This window comes from Lissotriton vulgaris, chromosome 1_1 (genome assembly GCF_964263255.1).
Source record: "Lissotriton vulgaris chromosome 1_1, aLisVul1.2, whole genome shotgun sequence".
NCBI lineage: Eukaryota > Metazoa > Chordata > Amphibia > Caudata > Salamandridae > Lissotriton > Lissotriton vulgaris.
The window spans coordinates 278,785,675-278,811,358 of NC_141685.1; the positions used below are offsets into that span (position 1 = coordinate 278,785,675).

General features: G+C 48.2%; 1 protein-coding gene across 2 annotated transcripts in view; it reads left to right on the forward strand.

The window, feature by feature from the left end:
- The window catches only part of KIF2C (kinesin family member 2C), a 1,247,488-nt gene that overhangs the window by 611,877 nt on the left and 609,927 nt on the right, over window positions 1-25,684 (forward strand). For both annotated transcript variants that reach the window (XM_086952306.1, XM_086952307.1), the window contains 2 exons: window positions 425-488; window positions 562-653. In XM_086952306.1, coding sequence (XP_086808432.1) covers window positions 425-488; window positions 562-653 — 156 coding nt within the window. The remainder of the gene's footprint in view (window positions 1-424; window positions 489-561; window positions 654-25,684) is intronic.

A 25,684-nucleotide genomic window follows, 5' to 3' on the forward strand; every position in this document is an offset into this window, starting at 1 on the left:
AAGTAGCAAGTGGCATGAAACTGTCCTAGTGTGTAACGGGTGTATTCCAGTTGTGACAAATTATGAAACTTTTTCCTAACTGGGAGTGCATATTAACATTGGTAGGAGAACCCTAGATCTACTGGGAGGGGCAGGGGGTCAAAGGTAGTTTCACATTATCTAATGATGCACTCCTGCTTATTCCCCTTAATTCTTTAGTTATCTACAATTACAATCTCATAAATTCACTACAGTCATACATTCATTAAGCTGTTGCATTAAATGAGGGTAGCCAGTTGCTAACGGATCTGTAGTCCAACTTGAATTTGCTTGTTCAGAAGTTTATACCATTCTAGATGCCATTGTATTTGAGCGCTGCAGTCTTTTTATGGTTTCATGGATGGTTATCTTTGCTAATTTTACTTTTTAAAACATTTTTTAATAGACAATGGGTGGAGACTTTTCTGGCAAAAGTCAGAATGTTTCAAAAGGCATCTATGCTTTCGCTTGTAAGTATAAAATCATGAATTAATTTCCTTTGTCCAAATAAACCGTTTATTAAATCAACTATCTTTTTTTAAGCTAGGGATGTGTTCCTCCTCCAGAGCCAACCACGGTACAAGAGCTTGGACATTGATGTGTGTGTCACTTTCTTTGAGATCTACAATGGAAAGGTATGGAGTATTCTATTCAAAATGTTTTAGCTTGGTTAAAAATGTTTGCATCTTTTCAAAATGTAATACAGCAGATGAGTGGGTTTGACTGTTCTCATTTGCATTTTGTTAACCTGCACTAATGCAGTTTTTTAAACTTTATACTACTACAGAGAACCTAACTTGTCCTCATAAAATCTTTAACTGATCTGTTCAACCATGCCTTACACTGCTGACTGATCAAATTATGACCCTTGGTAGGGTTTTCAGCTAGTTTTCTGATTTGATTTTTAACTGCTTTTATCCTACTGCATGCAACTTGCTGTCCCGTCCTCCAATCAACGACTAGGACTTCGTAGTATTAGAGTACATGTTTGTCTCATGCAGGGTTGGATTGGGATTAAAGATTGGCCCAGTCACTAACTAAAAAAAAAAGTGGTCCTCATTTAAATATTGCCTTTCCACAAAACTCTGCTTCGGTGAAGTTTTATAAAAGTGTTTGTGTGGTTATCTCTAACAGGCATGTTTTCTTAACTTTATTTAAATTTTTTAAAAGCACGGATTAGTTCACACAGGTTAAACACACCTGAATGCAAGCAAGGCCACTTTTTCTTAGGCCTCCTCCCCCTGCTCAATATGCATACATTAATGGGCCAACCCAGGGAGAGAATAGGAGTGAAACCTCTGCCTCTTGATAAAAGGGAGGTAAATATGCCCGTCTGACTCCTGAAAGGTGACTCGGGCACCCACTGGGCCTCTGACGGTATCCAAACAGACCCCGCCTGTAGCATATTCCCCAGTTGAGTCCTGACTGGGCGGAGTTGCAGCAGCCGCTGACAGCAGCGGAGGAAGGATGGCGTCCCAGTGACCCTGTGCTGCTGCCCGTTCTAAACCGCAAGAGTGTGAGTGATCACACCCCACTGGCACACAGTGTGCCCGTGAATTCAGTTTCACCCAACAGAGTGACTTCAGATGCCCTCCAGAGAATGCACCTTCTGCCCTGCCAGCCTGCTGTCTCCTGAAGTATTTAGGGGCACTAGGAAACTGTACGGCAGCCTCTGATTGGGCTGTATGTGCTCACCCCTCCAGCCTGCTCCCCCTACCCCCTCCACCTGCCGGGAGGTAATGGAGGCAGATTGATTGCACCTGATGAGGTGCAGTGGGTGGCAGCACTGCACTGAGTAAAACTGGCCCCAACGACTGGCAGTGCACATCTCCTGGTGATGAGTGTAGGCTGTGTACCTTTGGAAGTATGTGATGCCGGCTCATCCCAACCTACACCAGTGGTGGTGTCCTTGGGCGCTACCTGGCCAGAATTGATTGGGGGCCCCAGATTGCATTACTGCCAGAAGGTAAAGTTGCCTGCTGCTTCCTGAACACTTGGAAAGTACTTGCAGCCATAGCCTGAAACAACAAGCCTCTGTTCCCAAGAGGAGCCCTCCTAAGTGATTTTCCAGCCTGGAAGCACACTTGGACATGCAGCAGTATAGTACACCTCTCCCCCCCCCTCCCCCCCCCCCCCCCCTACCGTTTTTACTATAGTGGACACAAGTGTTGAGGGTTGGAAGATCCCAACCCCCATGCTTAATGAGGTGACCCGGACCCCTTACCAAGAGTGAGGACAGTGACCATGTAGCAGTTGCCCTGGCTCCCACTCTCCGCAGCTTCTGTCCTTCAATAGACTGTGAGTAGCTGTAGGGTTGAAGGAGGTCACAGGATTGAACGGAGGGAAAACCTGCAGGCTGCAATAGGGCATTTAAATTTCATTGCTCCACTTGGTTGATGGCTTTGATTATCTCTGCTTTATCAAAAACACAGGGGGGAGGTAGAGCAGATAGTTGGATTCGCGCTCCACAACAATAATTAAGTAAACAAAAGAAATCCAACATTCAAAAGTGAAGGGAAGAGAGTGATCAATAAATGTTGAAGCACTCAGTGTTTTGTTAAATACCCCTCACACACCAAAAGGCCCCTTGGTGTCATGCTTCATCATCGGGGTCTTCGCACCCCTCTATCGGGATGCGGCGTGCTGCGACCTACGGCTACGCGGGAGCACTTATGGTGTTGACTATGTGTGGTGTACAATGTGTGGGGTATGTTATCAAGTGAGTGGGGGGGTGTGTAGTGAAGATTTAAAAAGTACCTGGCGCTAGAGCAAAAAGAGAACCAATTTTATTCTGAACTCTGGCTGGTACTGTTTTAACTTTAAAAAGTACCTGGCGCTAGAGCAAAAAGAGAACCAATTTTATTCTGAACTCTGGCTGGTACTGTTTTAACATCTCTGCAACACCACCTCCCTACTCCTTTCTTTGTGTTCTGAATTTTCGGCGACTTCCAAAGGCAGTGAGTGGAGGCAAACATGCACAGGGTGGGGTCTTCAAACAAAATTGGATAAGTTAACTCTTCCCATGTGCCAAACTGACTGTGACGGCAGAGGCACATTGCACTCCACCAGGTAACGGAGACAGGCTCACCCTTAAAGACATTGTGGTAGTGATAAAAGGCATTCATCACTATCTGGAGACCGATTTACTCCAGCTCCATAGAAGGCACGTTGATGAGGGATGACTTGCATAACATGGGAACTCAGGCGAAGGAAGCAGAGGACTTGCTCACCACACTCGGATTTGAAACGTCACCGTTAAAACAAGTCAAAGAATTGCACATGACTGGGAAGGTATTGGGGGCCAGGTTAGAGGACTTCGAAGAGGCTGGTTGAGAAGAAATAATGATCCTATAATTAGAGTGCCCGAGCGTGTGGAGGGCCTAGCAGTGTACCTCTTTCTTGAAGATCTCATACTAAACCAACTGCAACCAAAGGGCCTCCAACTATTTCTCAGCAGTCTGGAAGGTGGCAAACTCTGGTAACAATTGATCTTCCCAATTTGGGGGGGGGGGGATCCCTGGGGTTGCCACTGCCACCTATAGTTTGTGGTTTTGTGAGACAGGCACTCTGGAATGTGGGGGAGCAGGGGTGTGGGGGAGGGGTTGCGCAGTTACAAGTCCACTATGCTGGGAGGCAGGGTGAGGGGCGGAGGGGTTTGATTGGGGGTTTTGTTTGTCTTCATACTTCTGTTTACAGCACACACGTTACAGCACACAATCTCGTTCATGGGCTTATGGAGCCCATAGTGATATTACTACCTTCCCTTTGGTCTGCACCAACAGGTGAGGGAAATGGGAGACACCCGCAGCAGGCAAACTTATGGCAGCGACAATGAGCAAGCCTTATGTCCTGGAATGTCAATGGCGTTGGGAACAAAATGAAGAGAGCAGTGGTACTGCAGTACATAGACACTCCCCAGACTTACTCAGAGACTCCTCTTTTGGGCAGTGCCTGCCAAGAAATAGACAGGTGAGGATGCAAAATGGTTCCCCATGCGGAGTACACTAATGGCTCCAGGGGGGTGGGGATCTTTCTCACAAAGTTGTTTCCGCTTACCATCCACCAAACCTGGCCAGATGCACACTGCAGATATGTAGCCCTAATGGGTACTTGGGAGAGAACAACCCTTAACCTAGAGAACATCTTGTTTGACCGGACCAATTGGAAGCCTGACATACCCTGACCCTCAAGTAATAGGAATATTGGGATTTAACATTGAAGGCCGCCAGGTGCAACTCAACACCACCTTTATGGATGGATAGGTGAGCAAACGTTTGTGGTGGAAATTGAGTCTGAAAATGGCAAACGACCGAGACCGACAGCGAATAGCCAATTTCTTTGCTGCGTACTACATGCAGATGTATTCCGCAGCAGGGACCGCTACTGCAGAAGAATCCTGCGAACTCCTGGCTGACATACAGCGTCCGTCCTCACTAAAGACCAGAACTCCTTGAAGCGGATCTGTTGGACTTGGCCCTCTTGGCAGGGTCATCCCTGAACTTTTTGCCTTCCTCCAATATTCTCTCTGACCTGTTTTTGTTGGTATAATGACTCTGGGCACTTTACCACTGCTGACCAGTGCTAAAGTGCATATGCTCTCCCCATTGTAAAGTGTATCCGTAATTGATTTCCATGATTGGTTCATTGGATTTACTGTCAGTCCCCAGTAAAGTGCACCGGAGTGCCAGGGCTTGTAAATACTGATACAGCTCATGGGCCTGCAGTGGGGGTTGCGCCACCCACAGATGCCGCCTTTTAAAATGTGTCTAAGGTCTGTCATTGCAGAACCTGCGTGCAGTCTGGTACGGTCATGCCGGCTGGGTAAGTGCACACACTTACCAGCCTCTAACCCTTCCCTTTACTTCATATCAGTCACCCCTTCGGTAGGCCCACTGGCAGGGTGCGTGGCATGTCCAAATAGTGAATTACAGCCATTCTCATTTTTCACTATTGCAAGGCTACCTGTTCTTGTAGGCTAGAATGGGCTGCTGAATTATTACACTCTATAATCCTAGTAGACTCCGAACATGGTAGGAAGTCCAGTTTAGTATGCCTGAACTCAGAATAATAAAATATTTCTTTTAGTAAAGTTTATTTTAATATCCTGTGTTCGCAAATGCTACTTTTATAAGTTAGCATTTGCTTGCCTAACCATCTCGACCAGCTCTGCTCTTATGTGTATTTGCTGTCTGGTTTGTGTGAGTGACAGGGCTGGGGGAAGACAAGTGGTGAATAGATAGATTACACCAGGATGGGTGGGGGGAGTGCCCCTTGACTCTGAATAGGCCTTTGCTCTGCCACCTCAATGCCGGCTCCGCCTCTTGGGGAGCGGCTGACGACTCTGCCCTACACCTGGTAAAGAGAGGGGAAGACCGTTAACGGAGTACTCCTGGACTGTACTTGTCTTCACAATGCTGGCTCCACCTCCTGTGGAGCGTCTGCGGGGCATGCCCTGCTCACTGAAAGGAAAACCCAGACTTCGCAAAATAAAGTACTCAAGAGCTGAGATGGACTATGCAAAGGCCCCCCCTGGCCGGGAAAGACAAAAGAAACTGTGTATAAAGAGGAGCTCCGCTCCTGACAAATCAGATCCTGTTTTGACCACGACGAACCTCTGCCTGACTAGAAGGACCAAGAGAAGCTGAGGAAAGGATACCTGCAGTGGTGCCTTGCTGAGAATGGAGAGGAAAAGACCAGAGAGGACTTTAAAGACTTGTGCCTGAAATGATCTCCAAGGGCTTGATGTTGAGCTTGCCCCTGACCTGAACCCCAGGACCATTGGGTTCAATTCTACCTATGCCTGTCTGCTGCTGGGCCCTTAAGTTCTATTCCCTCGCCGGAGTTGTGACTCTGGTGCCTTTGCCCTCCTAAGGTTGTGACAGCTCGGAGCCTGGCCGCCCCGCCGCAGAGAGCTCTGCTCAAGCTTGAGTCGCTCTCCGCTTCAGTGCCGGGCCGCCTGCTCTCCTGTCACCTCGCCTACTAAGGAGCGCATTGTGCGCCTCCTCTTCTCCTGCCGGAATCTGCACAGAGCGCATCTGATGGCCTCGGACGGTCCGTACGTTGATATGTACCAGACTCTCGCTTTGGCCTCCTGCATACCAAGGCATGTGCCGCACCTCAAGAAGGCCTTCCGTACGTTGGTACCGGAGGCCCGGTGCTGCACCAGTCAGCCCGAGAACACGACGACCCACACAGATCCACAGGTACTACCAGTCGTACTAATAAGAACGTCCTGCAGGCCTGAACGACTCCCCGCGAGTTGCTCCAGACCCCGAATCGCCACAATCCTCCACCGTCCTCCTCACCCGCCTCGCACCTCGAGGGGGCTTCGAGCCGGATAAATCCCCGGAGAACCGCCGGCCTCGTCCAGAGTCCGCCCTCACCTGAGGCCGCGCCTGAAACGCCTCGGACACTCGCAACAAGGTACACTTTAACTCGATCCAGAGTTCACATCGGATCCAGGGTCCGCAACGTTTGTTTTCCCTCTCGTCCATCATTAACTAATATGTGTCTTCACCAGCACGAAGCGTACCTTGCTGAACAGAACACTAAGAACTATTGCCTATTCAAATCTGGTGGCCTCAATCGCTAAATGTTATATGGTCTTGTGATGAATCTGCGACTAAGTATTTTTATATAAAGTCGACGTATTTTTGATACAGCCTTACGACTGATGTCAGTTTGTGGTGGGTCATTATATTTACTGTGTGTAATCATAAATGCTTAACTATCGCCCTGAAGATTAGCCTTGTCTGCTCGCGCCACACTACCTAGAGGGTGAGCAAGGGTTATTTCTAAGGAGTAGTTCTCTTACCACGACTAGAGGAGAGGGTCCCTGTTTGTCACAAGTGAATACCCGTGCCAACCAGAGAACTCAGTCTAACAGGATTTAACTGACAGCTAACTTACTAGGGCCATACAAGACTTACTTTCCAGAAAAGTCAGAGGCCATAGCTAAATATCAATTGAACTCCGAGCTAGCTGCTCCTGAACTCAATGCCCATCTTCTGAAGATGTACAAGGAGAGACAAAAAATGGCCCACTCACCAGGGACCAAAGACTGGTCTCTATCAATGTGACATCTAAAGAGGCTAAACCAGCAGAGCGCTGAGTGTCATACAGTCCCATTTTGCTCTTTAACTTCTAAAAATTATTAGCTAAAGCACTAGGCTCCCACCTCATGCCCTTCATTTCTGTGCTGGTCCATCTGGCTTTGATCAGGGCACTAAAATTGCTGGTAATCTTCAGTGCCTAAACTGGGTGCTGGTTCAATCCGGCAAGCTCAAGGAAGACACCTTAGTTTTCTCTCTCAATGCTTGGACGGCATTCAACACGATCGAATGGCTGTACCTCTTTGAAGTTCTGGCCAGGGTGGGCTTAGGCCTGCGCTATATGGCATGGGTGCTCCTTTACACCATACCCTTGGCACTTATCGTTAGTAGGGAAATCTCAGTTTAGACTCCAATTGGGTACTTGACAGGGGTGCCCTCTCTCGCCCCTAAGTTTTTGCACTCGTACGTGAACCCCTGGCACCTTGGATTTGGTGAGATCTGTTGCTCTGAGGTCTGCAATGGACTGACCACTGGGAACATAGGGTGTTTCTCTATGCCTGCTATGTGGCTGACCTTGCCTTCACTCTTGACAGAATACTACAAATTCATACCTAGTTTGGTCGTTATTCAGGCTACACTATTAATAGGGCAAAATCCCTGGTCTATATCCTGTGTGGAGAGGGGGTGTGAGGTTACAGAGCAGTTTGATACCTTGGAATTCTATCTCCACCGAACCCAAACCTTTTCTCTGTCAAATCAGAAGCCACCATTGGCACGACTAAAACGTGATGTCCCGCTTTGGAGATCCTTACTACTGCTGCTCCTGGGTTGTGCAGCGCTCTTCAAAATGTCCCTGCCCTGCTTTCTCTATGCCTTTATATAACATGCCCTACCTGATCCCTTATCCTTTGTTTAAAGCAAGAGAAAAGTCTGGACAGTACTTTTGGATGGGGGTCCAGTGCGTATATCCATCAAACTGAAGAGGTGATATGATTAAATTACCCTCCCAGCTGTTCGGGGCACAGACGGCTGCCGAGTAGACCGCAGAAACATGTCGACCCTTAAGACAACCCAGTGACTATTAGGGTTACTCACTGGCTGTATTGCACTGATTTTTTTAACCTTGGAAATGAACGGTACCAGAATAAAGTTCCTCAGCGTTCATTATTCAATTTTAATATAGAGCACCTCTTTCTCCTTTTTTCACTTTTCTTTTGCACTGCTCCTCAGTTATCGAGTTACGACCATTCACTTTACCGCACACTTCCCTTTCCTTGTTGAAGTGGCAACAACTCAGCTTCCACACTTTGGGAAGGGTTCAAATGATGACAGGGCGGCAAAGGACGATAAACTGATGGATATCTTCCCCCTTAGTATGCGTATCCCAATCCACTGGAGGTCTATGTGCGGCACAAATTAGACAAATCAACAGCCTACGTAGGCTGGTGAAGGAAGACTAAGGGTTATGGGAATGTTTTTAAACAAAGGAAACGGGGAGGATAACAATTAAATAATCTTAATCCTGCCTGCCATGAAAAGGGGGATGCAACTCCACATTATCCAGTATTTGGGTATCTTTCATAGATTCACATGCCTGAGTCATTCCCCTTCGTCATAGTTGGAGTCCCATGGTACATAAATAACAAAGTAGCAGGTAAGAATGAGTACATTTCCATACGCCATTATGGTATAAACCATATATTATATAGCCTAATGGTCTCCTTTAACAAAAAGGACCAAAGTGAAAACTCAGCCAATCAGCAACCAGCACCCTCCAGAACCTTCCCCAGAGAGTCCCTCAGATTTTCACCACACATCGTTGTGTAAGGGAGTTGCCCTGAGCACTGCTCAGTTTTCTTAATTTTTTCAGATAAGTTTCTTTCATATTTCTTTAGCAAGAATGTCCGATAATATTGAAGTATTTAAAGCCTGTAAATCCTGTGGGAAGATAAGTGCATGTAGATGATGCACATAAGGACTCTCTATTGTCTCTGTCCCAGCCATGAGATAAAACAATGCAAGATCAATCGCACCTTCTCTACTAAAACCCTGAGTGATATAGAATGAAGACTTCTAATCTGGCTAAAGAAGCGGTCTGCTGCCTCTGTGGATAGCGACACGTCCTCTTTGTCAACCAAGAGACCCAGGTCGCCTGAGGGTCAACATGAAGAGAGAAGGAAACATTCTAAAGTCTTAGTTCCAAGGAATATCAAAAAAAGGAAAACAGGTCTCCACAGAGATGGGTTCCACTCAGTCCTCAGGAGCGCCAGTGGAAAAATCAGGGTCTACTGGCCTTGCCAAAGGTAAATGGGGCCAAAAGCCTTCAGCGTCAAGTTCACAGTCTACGCCGGTTTCCACTGCGGCTACTGTGACCCTCTTGTCATCGAAATAGTCGACAGCATTAACCACATCAACAGCAAGTATTAAAGTGTTCGAGGCATGTGGGCTGCTGATTTCATATCTGTGCATAGATCGCCGCCTAGTGTTGGGTCCGGATGATTGCACTTTATTGTCCTAGAAGAGTCTTCGAAGTATCACGAGATAGGTGGCTCCTCCCCTGGACTACAGTGCACATGGGCATCCTCTCCATCTTCAGATTGTTTTTTTCCGCCATTGTGTTCGGATGTACTTTCTTGACTCCAGTTCGGAATCGGCATAAAGCACTTTTCGCAAGGCCAAAACGCCTTAGGGGTGTCGATATTGTCTCTCGTTCGGTGCCTGTACTTCATCCAGTTCTTCGAACAGGACGTTGAAGGCCGTTTGCCTTTTTGACACCAAAGGCCCAGACTACGATCGACGATGGAACGGAGCCCGTTCAAGAGATGCCCCTTCTGCAACTCCAAATACCCTCACATTGATGTGCACCCAGTGAGCAATAAATGTTTATCCCAGGACCACGACGAGGCCAGCTGTATGGCCTGTTCCAAGTTCCGGTCAAAGAAGACGCTTCGACTTCGACCTGCCGCACGATAGTCGGCGCAGAAAACGGCGCCTGACCCGGAGAACATCTTCGAGGCCGATGGCAATGAAGGAGTCTATTAAGAGGATCCTGACCAGCAGTCGGACCCTGCGTCGGAGCAAAACTCTAACTTCGGTGTGGACGAAGAGGAAGACTACGTCCATGAAGAAGACGTCGTCTAGGTAGGAGATGACGCAGAGGCCATCGGAGCCGTCTATGACGACTCAAGCGATGAGCAAGGCCCACCCGTAGTCGCGGGGCCCAATACTGACACTGTACTCTCTATGGCTCAGGTCGAGGCATCGCCGGAAGGACTTAGCCAAGATCTTAATCCACATTCTATAGCCCCGCGTCAAGACCGGCTAAGAATACTTCTAAGGAGCCATCAGTCGATCCACCGAAATAGACAGAGGCAAAAACGAAACGAAACTGTTGAAGACAGTCCTCTGATCGACGGCCTCGGATTTGTCTGCTCGGATCAAGACTAAAAGTGTCATCGACCCTTCGGGGTTGTGAGAAGTTGGCCTGATATATGATGTTCACTGGTTCTAGTGACCACCTTGTATCAGTCCAAACAAGCCTTATGGTGATGGGTTGTAAGTCAACCTTATAGACCAGCTATCCTAGTAGCGTGGACAAAAGCAGTCTTTAGGCTAAACTCTGAATGGCATGTGAAGCCAGCTGTTTTACCACATATATAACCCCTTGAATACCAAATGAAATGACACCACACAGGTTGTTATGAAATAAACAGATATTTATTAACTAACATACACTTCTAAACTCTTTGAGGTCAGAGGGCTAAGCACATGACGATACTAAAAAGGAAATAAGAGTTCGCACAATATTTACAAGTGCGCCTTAGGGGCACGACAAACCATATACTCAAAACAATGGAATGCGAGGAAAGAAAATACTGTAAGGAGATCTAGAGGCTGGAGGACCGCTAGGACTACGCTACAAACTAGGTAAGTAAGGAGCAGGAGGCCCACGGGGCTCACGTGCAGAGTGGGAACTCTCAAACGGGATGCTTACCAACGTCTATGGATGGTACAGTTTAGAAAGTTACGGATTCCGGACGAACCCGGCTGGATGGAGGGAAAACAACAGTGGACCTGGACACTAGGATAGTGTACACAGACTTCAGTACCTAGAAGCTTTAGTTACCTAACCCACAGGCTGCGGGTGCATAGGGCTGAAGTTGTGTCGGGTTTGCTGCGTTGGTCCCGGTGATGCCTGAAACAAGGAGTTGCTGGCAGGCAGCCAGATGGAGGAGTCTGGTGGTTCCAAGGATGGAACTTAGAAGAAGGAGTCCTGAAAGGGAAGGGGACAGAGTCTCTGTCACTAGCCAGTGACGGTGCTGGAACCAGGAGGGAACCAGATGCTGTCGCCGCAGTCAGGTGAAGGAAGGGTCGCTTCTCTCTGTAGCTGCGCGGACCAGGAGCTGCTCTTCACGACCAGGCTGGAGGCACGAGCTGTCCCCCGTAGTCTGCTGCTGTTGGCGGTGTCGGATCGTCGATCTGGACAACAGGCCTTGGCTAATGCAAGCCACTCGGTGGAACAAAGATGGCGTCTGGTGCGGACCAGGAGGGTCCTTGGTGCTTCTCCTTTACAAGGAAGCAAGGGCCAGTCTGTGGGACCAGACCAGCAGTGTTGGATTCTTTGGATCGTCGTCGCAAAGGTCACGAGCCAGCCGGCAAGTGAACAGACAACAGGACAAGCAGCAACCAGGCAAAAGGGCCCCACACAGATCTCGTGGATGCTGGAGGGCTGGTCTTAGGTGCAGGAGCTGCGTCGGTGAGGGGCTTCCAGCACGACCCTCGACGGTCGTGCTGGAAGCGCTGTGCAGGTTTCTCAAGATGGCCGTCTCCACGTTGCTCGTTGCACCCACGGGTCCCAGCTGTGCTGTGGATGTGGATGGAAGGAGTCTGCAGCAAACCGCACAGGAGCTTGATGGTGCCTGCGAAGCAGGATGGTCACTCTCTGACCATGGGGGAGATTCTTCAGTCTTCTGGTAATCAGGAGGTTGAAGGTCAAGAGTTCTTCGTAGTTGTCAAGAGTAATCTGATTTGGAATGGGCCCAGCTCCTACCTTTATTCTCCTAAAGGGGGCTGCACTACGACTAGGTCCCTCCTCTGGGTGGGACCAGGAAGGGGGGTGGTTACACCCCCTTTCCTTTGTCCGGTCTTGCGCCAGCTCTGGGGCTGGACTGCCCCAGGAACTGGTTCTGACCGGTGTATGCACAGGACACCTTGTGTGCCCCAGGCATGTCTCATTCCTTTCAGCCCTGTCCTACCTAATACACAAAATCCTGTCTGGGGTGGTGCTAGCACCACCCAAGGCAGGAAACCCTTTGTCCAAGCCTCCCTCGCTGGAAGGACTCCCAGCAGCAGGAGGTCAGACTTGTGTCTGTGGTGGCAGCATCCATTTTGTGATGCTGAGGCTCGAGTTAACTTTAACCGGGGTTCACAGTTACATACATGTCGTGTCCCTCTAGAAGGGTGGAATGCTACCCCCGTCGCCAGAATTGGCGAGGGGGTAGTATTCCAATTCGTATGACACCTTACTTGACATGTTTTGATAATGTTAAACCAAAGTTAGCAATAACTGCGAGGTTATAATGCACTTAAGAGTATATGGTATAGCGTTATCACGGAAACAGCTAAAGGACTTGGTTCCGAAAGCTGCAGGCTCCGCTCATGCTAGAGCATCATCTAACATAATTCCCAGCACTCTGCCTTCGGAATTGATAAGGCCTGCCATAGGAGTGACTGATGGGAGGATATGTGTCCATTTTAGGGTTAGATATAGGGATACTAGATCTATAGCAAAGGGTGATTATACCACCTTGCCCCAGCTGATTGATCAGCCAGTTGTGTCAGATTTGGATGGTCAGCCAGGGGTGGCATAATACATGTTGCAGCCCCTGGTAGGCCCTGAGTGCACCTATGCCCTGGGTACCTAAGGTACACTGTACAGGGGCTGATAAGGTGACTCAGTATCCAATTAGATATGTACCTAGAGGACATGGAATCCATTTTACAGAGAGCAGTGGGCCTGGGGTCCTGAATAGCAGGGCCCCAGGTCAACTAAGTCGAAAAACCAGCAAAACACCAGGCAAAAGGTTGGGGGCAACAATAGTCAGATATCCACCTTCCTACACCTACGTATATCAAGAGCCAGCTCCCGTTGGACTCCCTAGTGGTGGCTAATGCTCGCAAGAGAGAACTCTCAAACAAGTGGTGATGCTCCTCCGGACAAAGAATCCAAAATCTTGGAAGCTTCTGGCAAACGTGTAGCGGCTAATATTTGGAGGATCTCAAATACACAGGCCCTATTAGCCAGATATGATAGGGCTCTCTACGACACGTTAGAGCAGCTAATGCAACACCTGCCTGATGTTTATAAGCAGGGAGCAGAAATGCTGATACAGGAAGGAAAGTTGATTTCAAATGCATCCATCAAGTGTGCACTCTATGCAGCAGACACAGCAGCTAGGGCCATCAACACTAGTGTAATGCTGAGACGTCATGCCTGGCTCTGCATCTCTGGTTTTAAACCAATCAGCCAGTTAACCCTGACTTTCTTTTTGGTCCTGATGTAGACACGACCCTTGAAAAGATTAAAAAAGACACTGAGACAGCAAAATCCATGGGGGCTCTGCAGTCACAACAGTTCATGGGCGGTTCCTTTCGTCACTCCGGTAACAGGGTAGCCTCTAGAGGTCAAGCATTGCAGCAAGCCCAATACAACAAGGGGAGCACGCAGACCACCTATAACAAGAATAACAGGGGTGGATATCGTGGTAACAGCACCAAAGGCAGAGGACGTGGAAATAATGCCAGATCCTCCGCCACCAATAAACTGTGCCTTGTCACTGCCCCCAGACCATATAACACCGGTCGGGGGAAGACTCCAGCAGTTCCTGCCAGTCTGGGAAGGCATTACCACAGACAGCTGGGTGAGACAACTTAACCAATACGGCTACTGTCTGAAACTAACCTCCACTCCTCCCAAAATACCCCCAAGGCACCGTCCTATGTCCGCAGAGCACATGCACTTATTGCAGCAAGAAGTAATCTGCATGCTGTAAAAAGGGGCCATAGAACTCATGCCTTTAGAACAGCAAGGTACATGGGTGTACTTCTTAATCCCCAAAAAGGACGGGTCTCTACGGCCCATTCTAGACCTCAGACCCCTGAACCAGTACATCTTGTCAGAACATTTTCACATGCTAACTTTACAGCAAGGTCTACCATTGCTCAGTCAGGGTGACTTCCTGGCAACCCTAGACCTAAAGGATGCATATTTCCACATTCCCATTCACCCAGGTCACAGGAATGATCTCAGGTTCACCGTCAACAACCAGCATTACCAGTTCAAGGTCCTGCCTTTCGGGGTCACTACTGCCCCCAGTGTGTTCACCAAGTGCTTAGTGACAGTGGCTGCGCACCTTCGGAGAGAACACATCCATGTCTATCCTTACCTGGACGACTGGCTTATCCTAGCAAAGTCAGCCCAGCAATGTGCCAGCCACATGTCCGGCACAATTCACCTCCTACACAGTCTAGGATTTCAACTGAATTACCCAAAATCACACCATCAGCCCGCACATGTACAACAGTACCTAGGTGCGACAATAAACACTGACAGCAACAACTCAGCCACACTCTGCCAGAGTCGACAGAATGCAATTGCTAATTCAGAATTTCAGGCCCCAACACTCTCTCCCAGCGCAGGTATTCATGCAGCTGATTGGTATGATGGCCTCCTGCATCTTCATAGTCCCGCACACGAGGCTACACATGCGTCCGCTTCAGGAGTGCTTGGCACGACAGTGGAACCAGGCTCAGGGACATCTAAAAGACCTAGTGTTGGTGACCGGTCGTGCATACAACTCTCTGCATTGGTGGAACACACAACTTTTGCAGGGGACGACCGTTCCAAGAGCCTGTACCACAAATATTGCTGACTGACTCATCTCTCCAGGGCTGGGGAGCGCATGTCCTCCATTATACAGTGCAGGGACTATGGACGACGCAGCAGCAGAAGATGCACATCAACCTGCTGGAACTGATGGCAATCTTCATGGCGATGAAGGCGTTCAAATTGCATTTGTGCAACAAAGTCGTGCTGATCCGGACGGACAACATGACTGCCATGTATTACATCCAGAAGCAGGAAGGAACACACTCTCAACAATTGTCACATCTAGCCCAGAGCATGTAGAAGTGGGCCGTTCAAAGAAACATGTTCCTCAAGGCGGAACACCTCCCAGGCAAGGACAACCAGATGGCGGACCTGCCCAGCCGGCACAGCCATCAAATGCACGAGTGGGAGATACACCGCTCAGTGCTCCAACCATATTTCCAGCAGTGGGGTTATCCAGAGATAGACCTATTCGCCACACAGGAAAATGCAAAATGCCAAACCTTCGCCCCCAGGTTCCCACACCCGCAGTCTCAGGGCAATGCGATATGGATGAACTGGTCAGGCAGATTTGCGTACTCTTTTCCTCCAGCACCACTCATACCGCTAGTGGCACGCAAACTGAGGCAGCACTCCATGACGCTCATCCTGGTTGCTCCAACGTGGGCAAGGCAGGCCTGGTACATCACGTTCCTGGAACTTTCAGTGGTGCCTCCCCAACGGCTGCGCCTCCTGCCCAGTCTCCTCACTCAGAGCCATGGAGACATTCAGCACCCAGATCCACGACAGTTGAGCCTTGCAATATGGCTCCTGAGGTCATAGTTTGGCTACCTCAACCTGCCCCCTGACTGTATGAACATCAAGGAGGCAAGGCGACCTACAACTAGGGCATGCTATGCGGCCAAATGGAAGCGATTTGTCATTTACTGTTCCAATAATGACATTAATCCGCTAGATGCGTCAAATAATCATGTTATTTGTTGCATCTATACAGATGCAATCTGGCATAGTTCCATCAGGATACATTTGGCCGCCATGGCAGCATATCTTCAAAACAGGCAGCATATTTCCCTTTTCAGGGTGCCTGCCATTAAAGCTTTTATGGAAGGACTCAAGAGTGATCCCTCCCAAGCACCCTCCTTCGCCTGTCTGGAATCTAAACATAGTTCTCACCAGACTAATGGGTCCACCCTTTGAACCTCTTCACTCTTGTGAGATAGTTTCTTACATGGCAAGTGGCTTTTCAGGTAGCCATCACATCGCTAAGAAGAGTTAGTGAGCTTCAAGCCCTAACTATTCAAGAGCCTTTCATACAGATTCATGCTAATAGGGTGGTGCTACGTACCAACCCTAAATTCATGCCTAAGGTGGTGTCACAGTTTCACATTAATCAAACCATAGAACTGCCAGTCTTCTTCCCCAATCCAGATTCTGTGGCAGACCGAGCACTGCACACTTTAGATGTTAAAAGAGCTCTCCTGTATTACATCAACAGGACCAACTATTTTAGAAAGACTAAACAACTGTTTGTTGCCTTCTCTCCACAACACATGCAACCCCATTTCCAAATCAGGTATAGCCAGATGGATTGTTCAGTGCATACAGATCTGTTATCAAAAAGCTAAACGCACATTAACAGTTCCCCCAAGAGCGCATTCCACACGCAAGTTAGGAGCATCCATGGCTTTCCTAGGTAACATTCCCCTAGAGGATATATGTAGAGCAGCCACAAGGACCACCATACATACATTTACCAAACAATACTGCGTAGATGTGCACTCCAAACAGCAAGATGCTGTAGGACAGACTGTTCTCAAAACCCTTTTTCAAACTGCTGCAGCTGGCACGGGCAACCACCGCTAAGGCGGTAACTGCTATTTATTCTATGCACAGATATGAATTCAGCAGCCCACATGCATCGAATGGAATATGCTACTTACCAGTATGCATCTGTTCTTGGCATGTAGGGCTGCTGACATTCATATCGCCCGCCCTCCTCCCCGGTGCCTGTCGCAGCTGTAGCACTCGGAATCATTCTCAGGCATGGTCATCACTTACTGTATTACACCATCTCTGCGACAATGGCGAAAAACAATCTGAAGATGGAGGATGCCCATGCGCACTGTAATCCAGGGGAGGAGCCACCTATCTCGTGATACTTCGAAGACTCTTCCAGGACAACAATGTGCAATCATCCGGACCCAACACTAGGCGGCGATCTATGCACAGATATGAATGTCAGCAGCCCTACATGCCAAGAACAGATGCATACTGGTAAGTAGCATATTCCTCCCTTAACGTCGCCGCTGCCTTTATCATAGACTACACCGTCGATGAGAGCAAATTCTTCATTGTCAATGAGCCTGTCAGCAATGCTATCGTCGACGAAGAAATCGACTGACACCACCGATGACTAAGTCATTGTCTTTGATAACTGCGACAAAACAGTCAATGAAAATCCCATCGTCGACGAAGATACCATCGTCGACGATAACGCCAACATCGATGACTTGAGATGTCTCAACAACTGCAATCTCACCGGCTGTGACTAAACAGTCTACGATCACTAATTTACCGTCGCCAACAAAAATTTCTGTCGTCGACGAGACTAATGGCTCCAACTCCATTTCAACAATCTGCGCAACCTCAATTCAGGACACCAAAAATGTCTCCGTTACCTCCAAGCCATTTTTTGGATATTGAGGATTCAGATGACTACTAATACCAGTTTCGAGCCCCACAAAGTCCTTCTGAACTTAATGCTAAATATCGGGAGGAGGATGACTAATATGAGGAGCAGTTTTACCATCATTACCATACCCCTCCTGTTCAGTACCAACCATACTTTCAGCAGCCTGGGCAGCAGCCTTCGCAATTTCCGCCCACATTAATTTTAGACCTCCAGAATATGTTGTCAGACTATAAAAGACAATTTCCTCCTCTGGAGGCTATTGTTACGCCTTCTCCACCTCCGTCTGTGCCTCCACAAGCACTGCAGCCTCCACCTCCGACCACTCCTCCTATGGCACCATGTCCCATTACTCCTCTGCCTCCAAGAGAAGACCCTACTACATCAGAGTACGAGCAGGAAGGAGAAATTCCAGACCCCACTCCACCAGCGGATGAATGGGATTGCATTAATGCCATCCCCTCCGCCGCCTCATCCCTTCGGAGGATATCTCCATTATTGATAGGGCTGCTAGTAGATTTTATCTTCCTACAGTGGTGCACCAGTTTGACTGTTTCCTTTATGATTTTAAGGACCAGGCAAGAAAAACTGTCAAATCAATACCCATCATTGATCCTATTTGGGAAGAAGGAATCCGTCAGGAAGACTGCAGCTTCTGTGGTTTCTGTCCTTCCAAGATAGGACCAAAAATATAGTGCATCAGAGGGCTCGTCTGCATGTCTTAGAAGTCAGTAGTAAAGAAAGGAGTATTGCCATAGAGATTCGTAGACTCTAAATGGGATGTGTGTTGGAAAAAAGGAAAGAATGCTTCCTTTTATAAAATCCCCTCACTCACCAGCCTAGTGGTGACATGCTTCATCATTGGGGTCCACCCTGATGACCGAATGCCATCAGGGTGTGCTGCAACACCTGAATTACAGTGGAGCTGGTTTGTGAATGTTTGAGTGCAAAAAGAATGTTAAAAATTGTCCTGGTTAGACTAAAAAAATAAATTTTATTAGTAAGTAACTGGACAATTTTAAAAGAGATGTGGAGATACTTTGAGGGTAGTTATGACCAAGAGTATCTCTGTAGGTGGTCTGGTCTACATGTTTCAACCTTATAATGGAAATAACCAGGTTTTCTTCAGGACTACTCTTCCGCATCTGCCCCTGGCTAAAAAGGGGGGCGGAATTGATTTTGTTGATATGGGTGATGTTGGAAAGGTGGTTGCCAACCGTATATGGGATATTTTTGTTGTGGGTTGAATGGACCTTGAAGCGGTGGTTGGCTAGAGAGTGGCCGATGTTTGTGGCCTCTGTATCCCCCTCTTTGCCTCTGTCTGGTGTTACCAGTGCTGGATCCTCCGCTGCTATTCGAGGTGTTGCTAGAGGCATCAGAATCTGGGTCAGGTGAAACAGGTGCCTTGTAGTCAGCGTACGAATAAGGATATGCCTTCACAAAGGAAAACCGTTTGAGGTCTTTGTGAAATTTCTGGACTTTTTGCTGTTAAGTTGTCCCTGTATTCGTTGATTTCCTTATTCAGGTCATCCAATTTCTTTTTATAGCCAGTAATTCTAGCCTTGATTTGGGATTCAGTGACTTGTATCTCTATAATCTTCTCTGATAGGCGTAGTGCAGTTTTTAGTATGAACATGATCCAGTCATGTGTGCAGTGCCATTCAATGAGGTCCCAGTCTTTCCTAAATTAAGGGTCATCCAAGAAGATACGTGGAGGGTTTGTGACTAGCAGTCCCTTTGGTGCCATGTTGTTAGTCCGGTATTCTTTTAGTATTGTGCCATGTAGGATTGTCCTTATTCTGTTGCGTTTCATCTCTGAGAGTTTTTCCCAGTCTGTGGTTTCCCCCTCTGCCCTCCGATCCCTTACGACATCCAATAGGAGTAAGACAGGCCGAATTAATCTCTACATTTGTTTGTTGGTCTTTCTGTGAGTTGGTCTGTTTGTCTTCGAAACACTGGTATATTTGCACATCTTTAACCCCGTCCTCACGCATAGTCATGAGAGGATGGATTACCACGCCACTACAGTTTGGATGCGCGTGTGACTGTAAGATATCCAATATCCGCCACCTTACACGCACATATTGATCAGTGTGTAAGTTTTTGGCCACCTCCCCTACTTGGGGTTCCCTAGCACTCTAATGGCTGCACCTAGAACTGGATAAAAGTACAAGCTAGCCCCCGTGAGTTACGGCCGGGCATTCACTGGAACATAATGGGATTGGCATGTTGCATGTGAACACGAGAGAACCATCACAACGTTACAGGCACGTAATTTAAAATATTTTCCTCCGTCTTTCTGTTTTTCCTTCCACAGGTCTCTTTTCTTTAGCCCGCCCATTTTGGCAGGTGCTCACGCCACAAGCAAAATCCTTTTTGCTTCTTTTCTAACAAGAATCTAGGATTGGGTACGCCTTTTAGGGGGCGTAGACCTTCCATTTTCTTGCTTTTTGGTCCTGAAGAAAACCTGGTAATTTCCATTATAAGGTTGAAACATGTAGACCAGACCACCTACAGAGATGCTCTTGGTCATAACTACCCTCAAAGTATCTCCACATCTTTTAACATTGTCCAGTTACTTACTGTAGGAAGGTACATCCTGACTATGGTTGCCCCCAACTTTTTGCCCTGTGTTTTAGCTGGTTTTGGACATAGTCGACCTGGGACCCTGCCAATCAGGACCCCAGGCCTACTGCTCTCTCTTTAAAATGGATTCCATGTACCCTAGGTACATTTCCAATTGGTACTGGGCCACCCTATCAGACCCTGTAACTCAGGGCATGGGTGTACCCAGGGCTGCCAGGGGCTGCAGCATGTATTATGCCACCCCTGGCTGGCCTCCTAAATCTGACACAACTGGCTGCATGACAGCTGGTGCAAAGTCGTGTAATCACCCTTTGCTGTAGGTGTAGTATACCTATACCTAACCCTAAAATGGACACACAGATTCCTATCAGTCACTCCTATGGCAGGCCTTGACAATCCTGAAGGCAGAGTGCTTGGAATCGTGTGAGGTGGTGCTCTGGCATGAGCTGAGCCTGTCTGCAGCTTGCGGAATCAAGTCCTAATAGCTGTTCCATGATATCGCATACCATATACTCTTAAGTGCATTATAATCCTCGCGGTTAAATGCTATCTTTGGTATTGCTTTATCAAAACATGTCGAGAAAGGTGTCATACGAATTGGAATACTAACCCCTCGCCAATTCTGGCGACGGGGTTAGCATTCCACCCTTCTAGAGGGACACGACATGTATGTAACTGTGAACCCCGGTTAAAGTTAACTGAAGCCTCAGCTCCACAAAATGGATGCTGCCACCAAAGACACGAGTCTGACCCCCTGCAGCTGGGAGTCCTTCCAGCGAGGGGAGCCTGGACAAAGGGTTTCCTGTCAGGGGCGGTGCTAGCACCGTCCCAGACATGGTTTTGTGTATCCTGGGTAGGCAGGGCTTTACAGGAAGGTGACTGCTGAGTGGCACCCCGGTGCTCACTACGCATAGGCCGGTCTGAACCAGTTCCAGGGGCACACCAGCCCCTGGCCTGGGGAAGTCCGGCATGGCTGAGGGGTGTAACCACCCCCCACCTAGTCCCACCCATAGGCAGGACCTAGTCACCGGGTCAGCCCCCTTTTTTAGTATAAAGATGGGAGCGGGCCCCCTGTTAAAATTAGATCATCTTTGGAATCAAGATACCACTTTCTTCGAAAGGACTTCACGATTTCTTCTTCAAGATTCTCCCTTGTGGCTAAGGAGTAGTCACCCTGCATCAAGCGGGCACCATCCTAAAGAACACTGCGGTCTGCTGCAAGTCCTTCTTCACGAATCCGACGACCCAGCTCGACGAGACCCGGCTTCCCTGGCACCTCTGACCTCTACTCACCTCTACAGCCAAGCTGAGAACCGTGAGTGCGACGAGACCTCAAGGGACCGACGATCGCCAAGACTGCACGACATCTTTACTGCAAGCCCACCGTGTCCTCCACTGGTGAGTGCTTTGGGGTCCGAGAAGCCCCGACCCTGCGCAGCTCCAGCACCCAAGATCAGCCTCCCTGCATCTCCACGATCGGCGTGGGGCCCTTCTGCTGTTTGCTGTGCACCGCGTTGTTTGGCTACTAGCCGGCTGGCTTGTGGCCTTCTGAACGACGCCCAACGACTTCACGACTGCTGGTCTGGTTGCTCCAGGCTGGCCCTTGCTTCCTTTTTCAAGAGAGGCACCCCGGACCCTCCTGGTCCACTCCAGACGCCATTTTAGGTCCACCGCGTGGGCTTGAATTTGCCAAGGCTTTGTTGCCCAATCCTGGGTCCAGCGACGCCGACAGCTTCCATCTTCGTGGGACAGCTCGATCCTCCATCCTGGTCGCCGACAACGCCTCCTGGTCCGTGAGATCTTCGAGTCAAGCGTCACCCACTCACCTTGTCGAGGTGGCTACCATCCGGTGCCCTCCTGGTGCCCACTGACTACTGGCTAGTAGTCTCGAACTTGGTCCCCTCTGCTTTCAGGTGTCATCTATCTTCGAGATCCAGGCTTGGATCCAACTGAACTTTCTTCACTGGTCACCGGCCAGCATCTTTTCTTCCGGCTCCTGGTCCGTCTACGAGGATTCCCGACGTCTTTTCAGACCTATGCAGCTGCAGCCCTGGGCTAGGTAACTTCGGCATTTCGGTGCCCCAGCATAGCCTCACTATCCAAGGGTCAGAATCTATCTTCGTTTTCTCCCTACCAGGTCGGGTTCGCCCGAGAACACTAACTTTCTATTTCCTAGCTACCATAGACTTTTGTCCCGCATCTCGCGTGAGAGTGCACACACTGCACCCGAGTCCCCTAGGCCTCCTAGAAGTAATCTAACGATTCCCTAGTCAAGTCCTAGCGATTCCAAAAGCTATTAGTACTGTACTTACCTGCTAGGAATTTCGCATTCCACTTTCAGAGTATATGGTTTTTCGTGCCCCTCGGGCATTTGTATATACTGTGCTAACTTAAGTATTTTGTAAGAGTTTTTGGTTTGTGCTTAGTACCCTGTCCTCATAAAGAGTACAGGGCTGTTGTGATCTTTAAATAAATAACTGTTATTTTCATAACACTTGTGTGGTGTCCTTTCACTTGGTATTCAAGGGGTATATGTGTGGTAAACAGCTGGCTTAACACGCCCTCTCGAGTCTTTAGCCTTAGACTGCTCGTATCCACGCTACTAGGATAGCTGGTCTATAAGGTTGACTTACAACCAATCATCAATAAGGGTTGCTGGACTGATACATAGTGTTCACTAGAATAGTGAGCACTGCATATCAGGCCACCTTCTCACACTTACTAATAACATTTATTTTTTTAGTGTAACCAGGACAATTTTTAACATTCTTTTTGCACTCAAACATTCACAAACCAGCTCCACTGTAATTCAGGTGTTGCAGCACACCCTGATGGCATTCGGTCATCAGGGTGGACCCCAATGATGAAGCATGTCACCACTAGGCTGGTGAGCGAGGAATTTTTAAAAAAGGAAGAATTCTTTCCTTTTTTTCCCAACACACATCCCATTAAGAGTCCACGAATCTCTATGGCGATACTCCTTCTTTGTTTACTACATACCTACCCAGGGGAACAGGAGTAATCCCCATTCACTCTTGATGAAAAATTCCCTTGCTCTCCTTTTGTTACAGGTCTTATAAGTCACCCTAAACCAGACCCTGATCTTGCAAGCGGCTCACACGGTCAAAAAATCCATCTACGCCTATAATTTCTCCACCAGACAAAGAAGGTTGACGCCTTGATGCAATTGGTACAAGTTCTCATCAATGGTGGCAGTCTCTGTTCGGGCAGCTAAGGCTTTGGCCATTTTAGTCAGTTATGTTAGATTAATGTGGTCTTACATAGGTTCACTGAAATAAGTCATCCCTGAAGATAGCAAAGACGAGTTACTTAAAATACTCACGGAAGGAGAGAGCAGCGTAGGAAATAATTGACATTGCTATGGACCTTGCCACAACAGGTTTCAGGCAATTAGCTGGTGTTGCCGTTTTATGGCGTCAAGAATGGTTGAAGGCGACAAATTTCCAACCGGAAGTTCAGACAAATTTTGGATATGGCTTATGATGGGGACAGTCTGTTCGGCAGCCATATTGATGAGGCACTTACCTCCATCAAAAAAGATACACTGCTAAAGCGCTTGGAACCCTACAATACCACAAACCACCCTTTCGGGGAGCCCGAGGCACAGGCTTTTCCAATTATAGGGGGAATTACCAACTTTCCCAATCCTATCAAACCTATCTTACCGCCAGGCAAATACAGCTGGTTTCTCCCGACAGGGCTCCAAACGAAAGCCAGTATCCAAAGGCCATGACACCTGCCGCATGCTGTGATTTCAACAGGGTGCCAGCTGCTTTCCTTTCCCTCCAGATTGGTGCGACAAAGTCAGAACACATTGATCAGTGGTGAGACATCACTTCAGACAAGAGTCTTGGATCTCTTATGGCAACACATTGGAATTCATCCAAAAACCGCCCAATACCCCTCCTAGGGGATCTCACCCCCCCTCACCTTTTCATACTCAAGAAAGAAGCACGGGCCATGCTTCAGAAATGGGCTATAAAAAAGGAAGAAAGGATTTTACTCCTGCTCCTTTCTCATCCGCAAAAAAGTCGAGGCCCACCCTAGACCTCAGAAAATTGAACACTTCCTAAAGAGCCAGACTTTCAGAATGGCACTCTTTCGGACATCCTAGGACGTCTCAACAAGGGCGATTTTATGACTTCATTGGATCGAGAGGATGTATACTTCTATGTCCCTGTTCACCCAAAACACAGAAAATGCCTAAGGTTCACAGTGGCTGATAACCACTATCAATTCAGAGTTCTTCCATTTGTCCTCAAATCGGCACCACCGACGTTCACAATTTCTCGCTCCAGTGGCAGCAGCCTTGCGAATCAAAGATCAGGTTTTTACTTACCTCGATGACTGGCTGCTAAAGGCGCCTTCTTCTCACTTAGGCAATCTTTCGTTGAATTCTCCACTATCTCTTTTCCACAAGCTGGGTCTCTGTCAATTATCAGAAATCCTCAATCCTCCCAAACCAGATCACTACATTTCTGGGAGCCAAGCTGAACACCATCTAGCACAAAGATTTCCTTTCCGAAGAAAGACAGCACATTACGGGCATTAGCACTCAAACTGTGCAGAAAAGTGTTTCTGTGAGTGTTCAAATCTCTACATTTGAATGATCTCTACCGCAATAGGTCTTGGGCTGCTAACTTGTTTGCACAGGGACCTCTTCAAGAGTAACTGTAACGTCAAGGGATTCATTCATCAGGCTCCTTCGACGTAATAGTCACTTCTCGGAGAAGGAGGCCCTGAGATGGTGGACCCAAACTTCACATCTGTCCTAAGGTCAGTATTTTCTTCCAGTCATTCTATATGTCGTAACAACGGATGCTTCTATGGAAGGTTGGGGAGGACTCTTGCATGACCTACAAGTTCAAGGGAAGTGGTCCTTGGCTCAAAGGCAGATGCACGTAAATAGACAAACTGAAAGCCATTTTCCGATCTCTTCGGGCTTTCCTTCCTTGAATTCAAGGGTCTTTGTGTTGATTCGGATGGACAGCACCGCAAGCATGTTTTATATCAACAAGCAAGGAGGCACAAAATCTCTCACGAGGTGCAACAGTAGTGGAACTGGTTGACGCTCCACCATATCTCCCTGACAGCCGAGCATGTCCGTGGTCTCCGGAATACCTTAGCAAATACCTTGAGCAGGACGAGTAACAGCTGTCACAAATCGGAGCAGAACAAGCACAGCTAGACAAAATATTTGCACTCTGGGGGAAACCGGCTATGGATCTATTTGCGACCCACCTCCACTCCATATGCTGATTCTATACAAGCAGATTCCCTCTCCCAAACTCTCGGGGATTGCCCTTTTGATGAGATGGTCAGGGATCTGTGCATACACTCCTCCATCCCCCCTCCAACTCCTCTAATACCCAGAATCCTCACGAAGATGAAAGGGGAGCATTGCCCCATCATTCTGATATACCCCAGGTG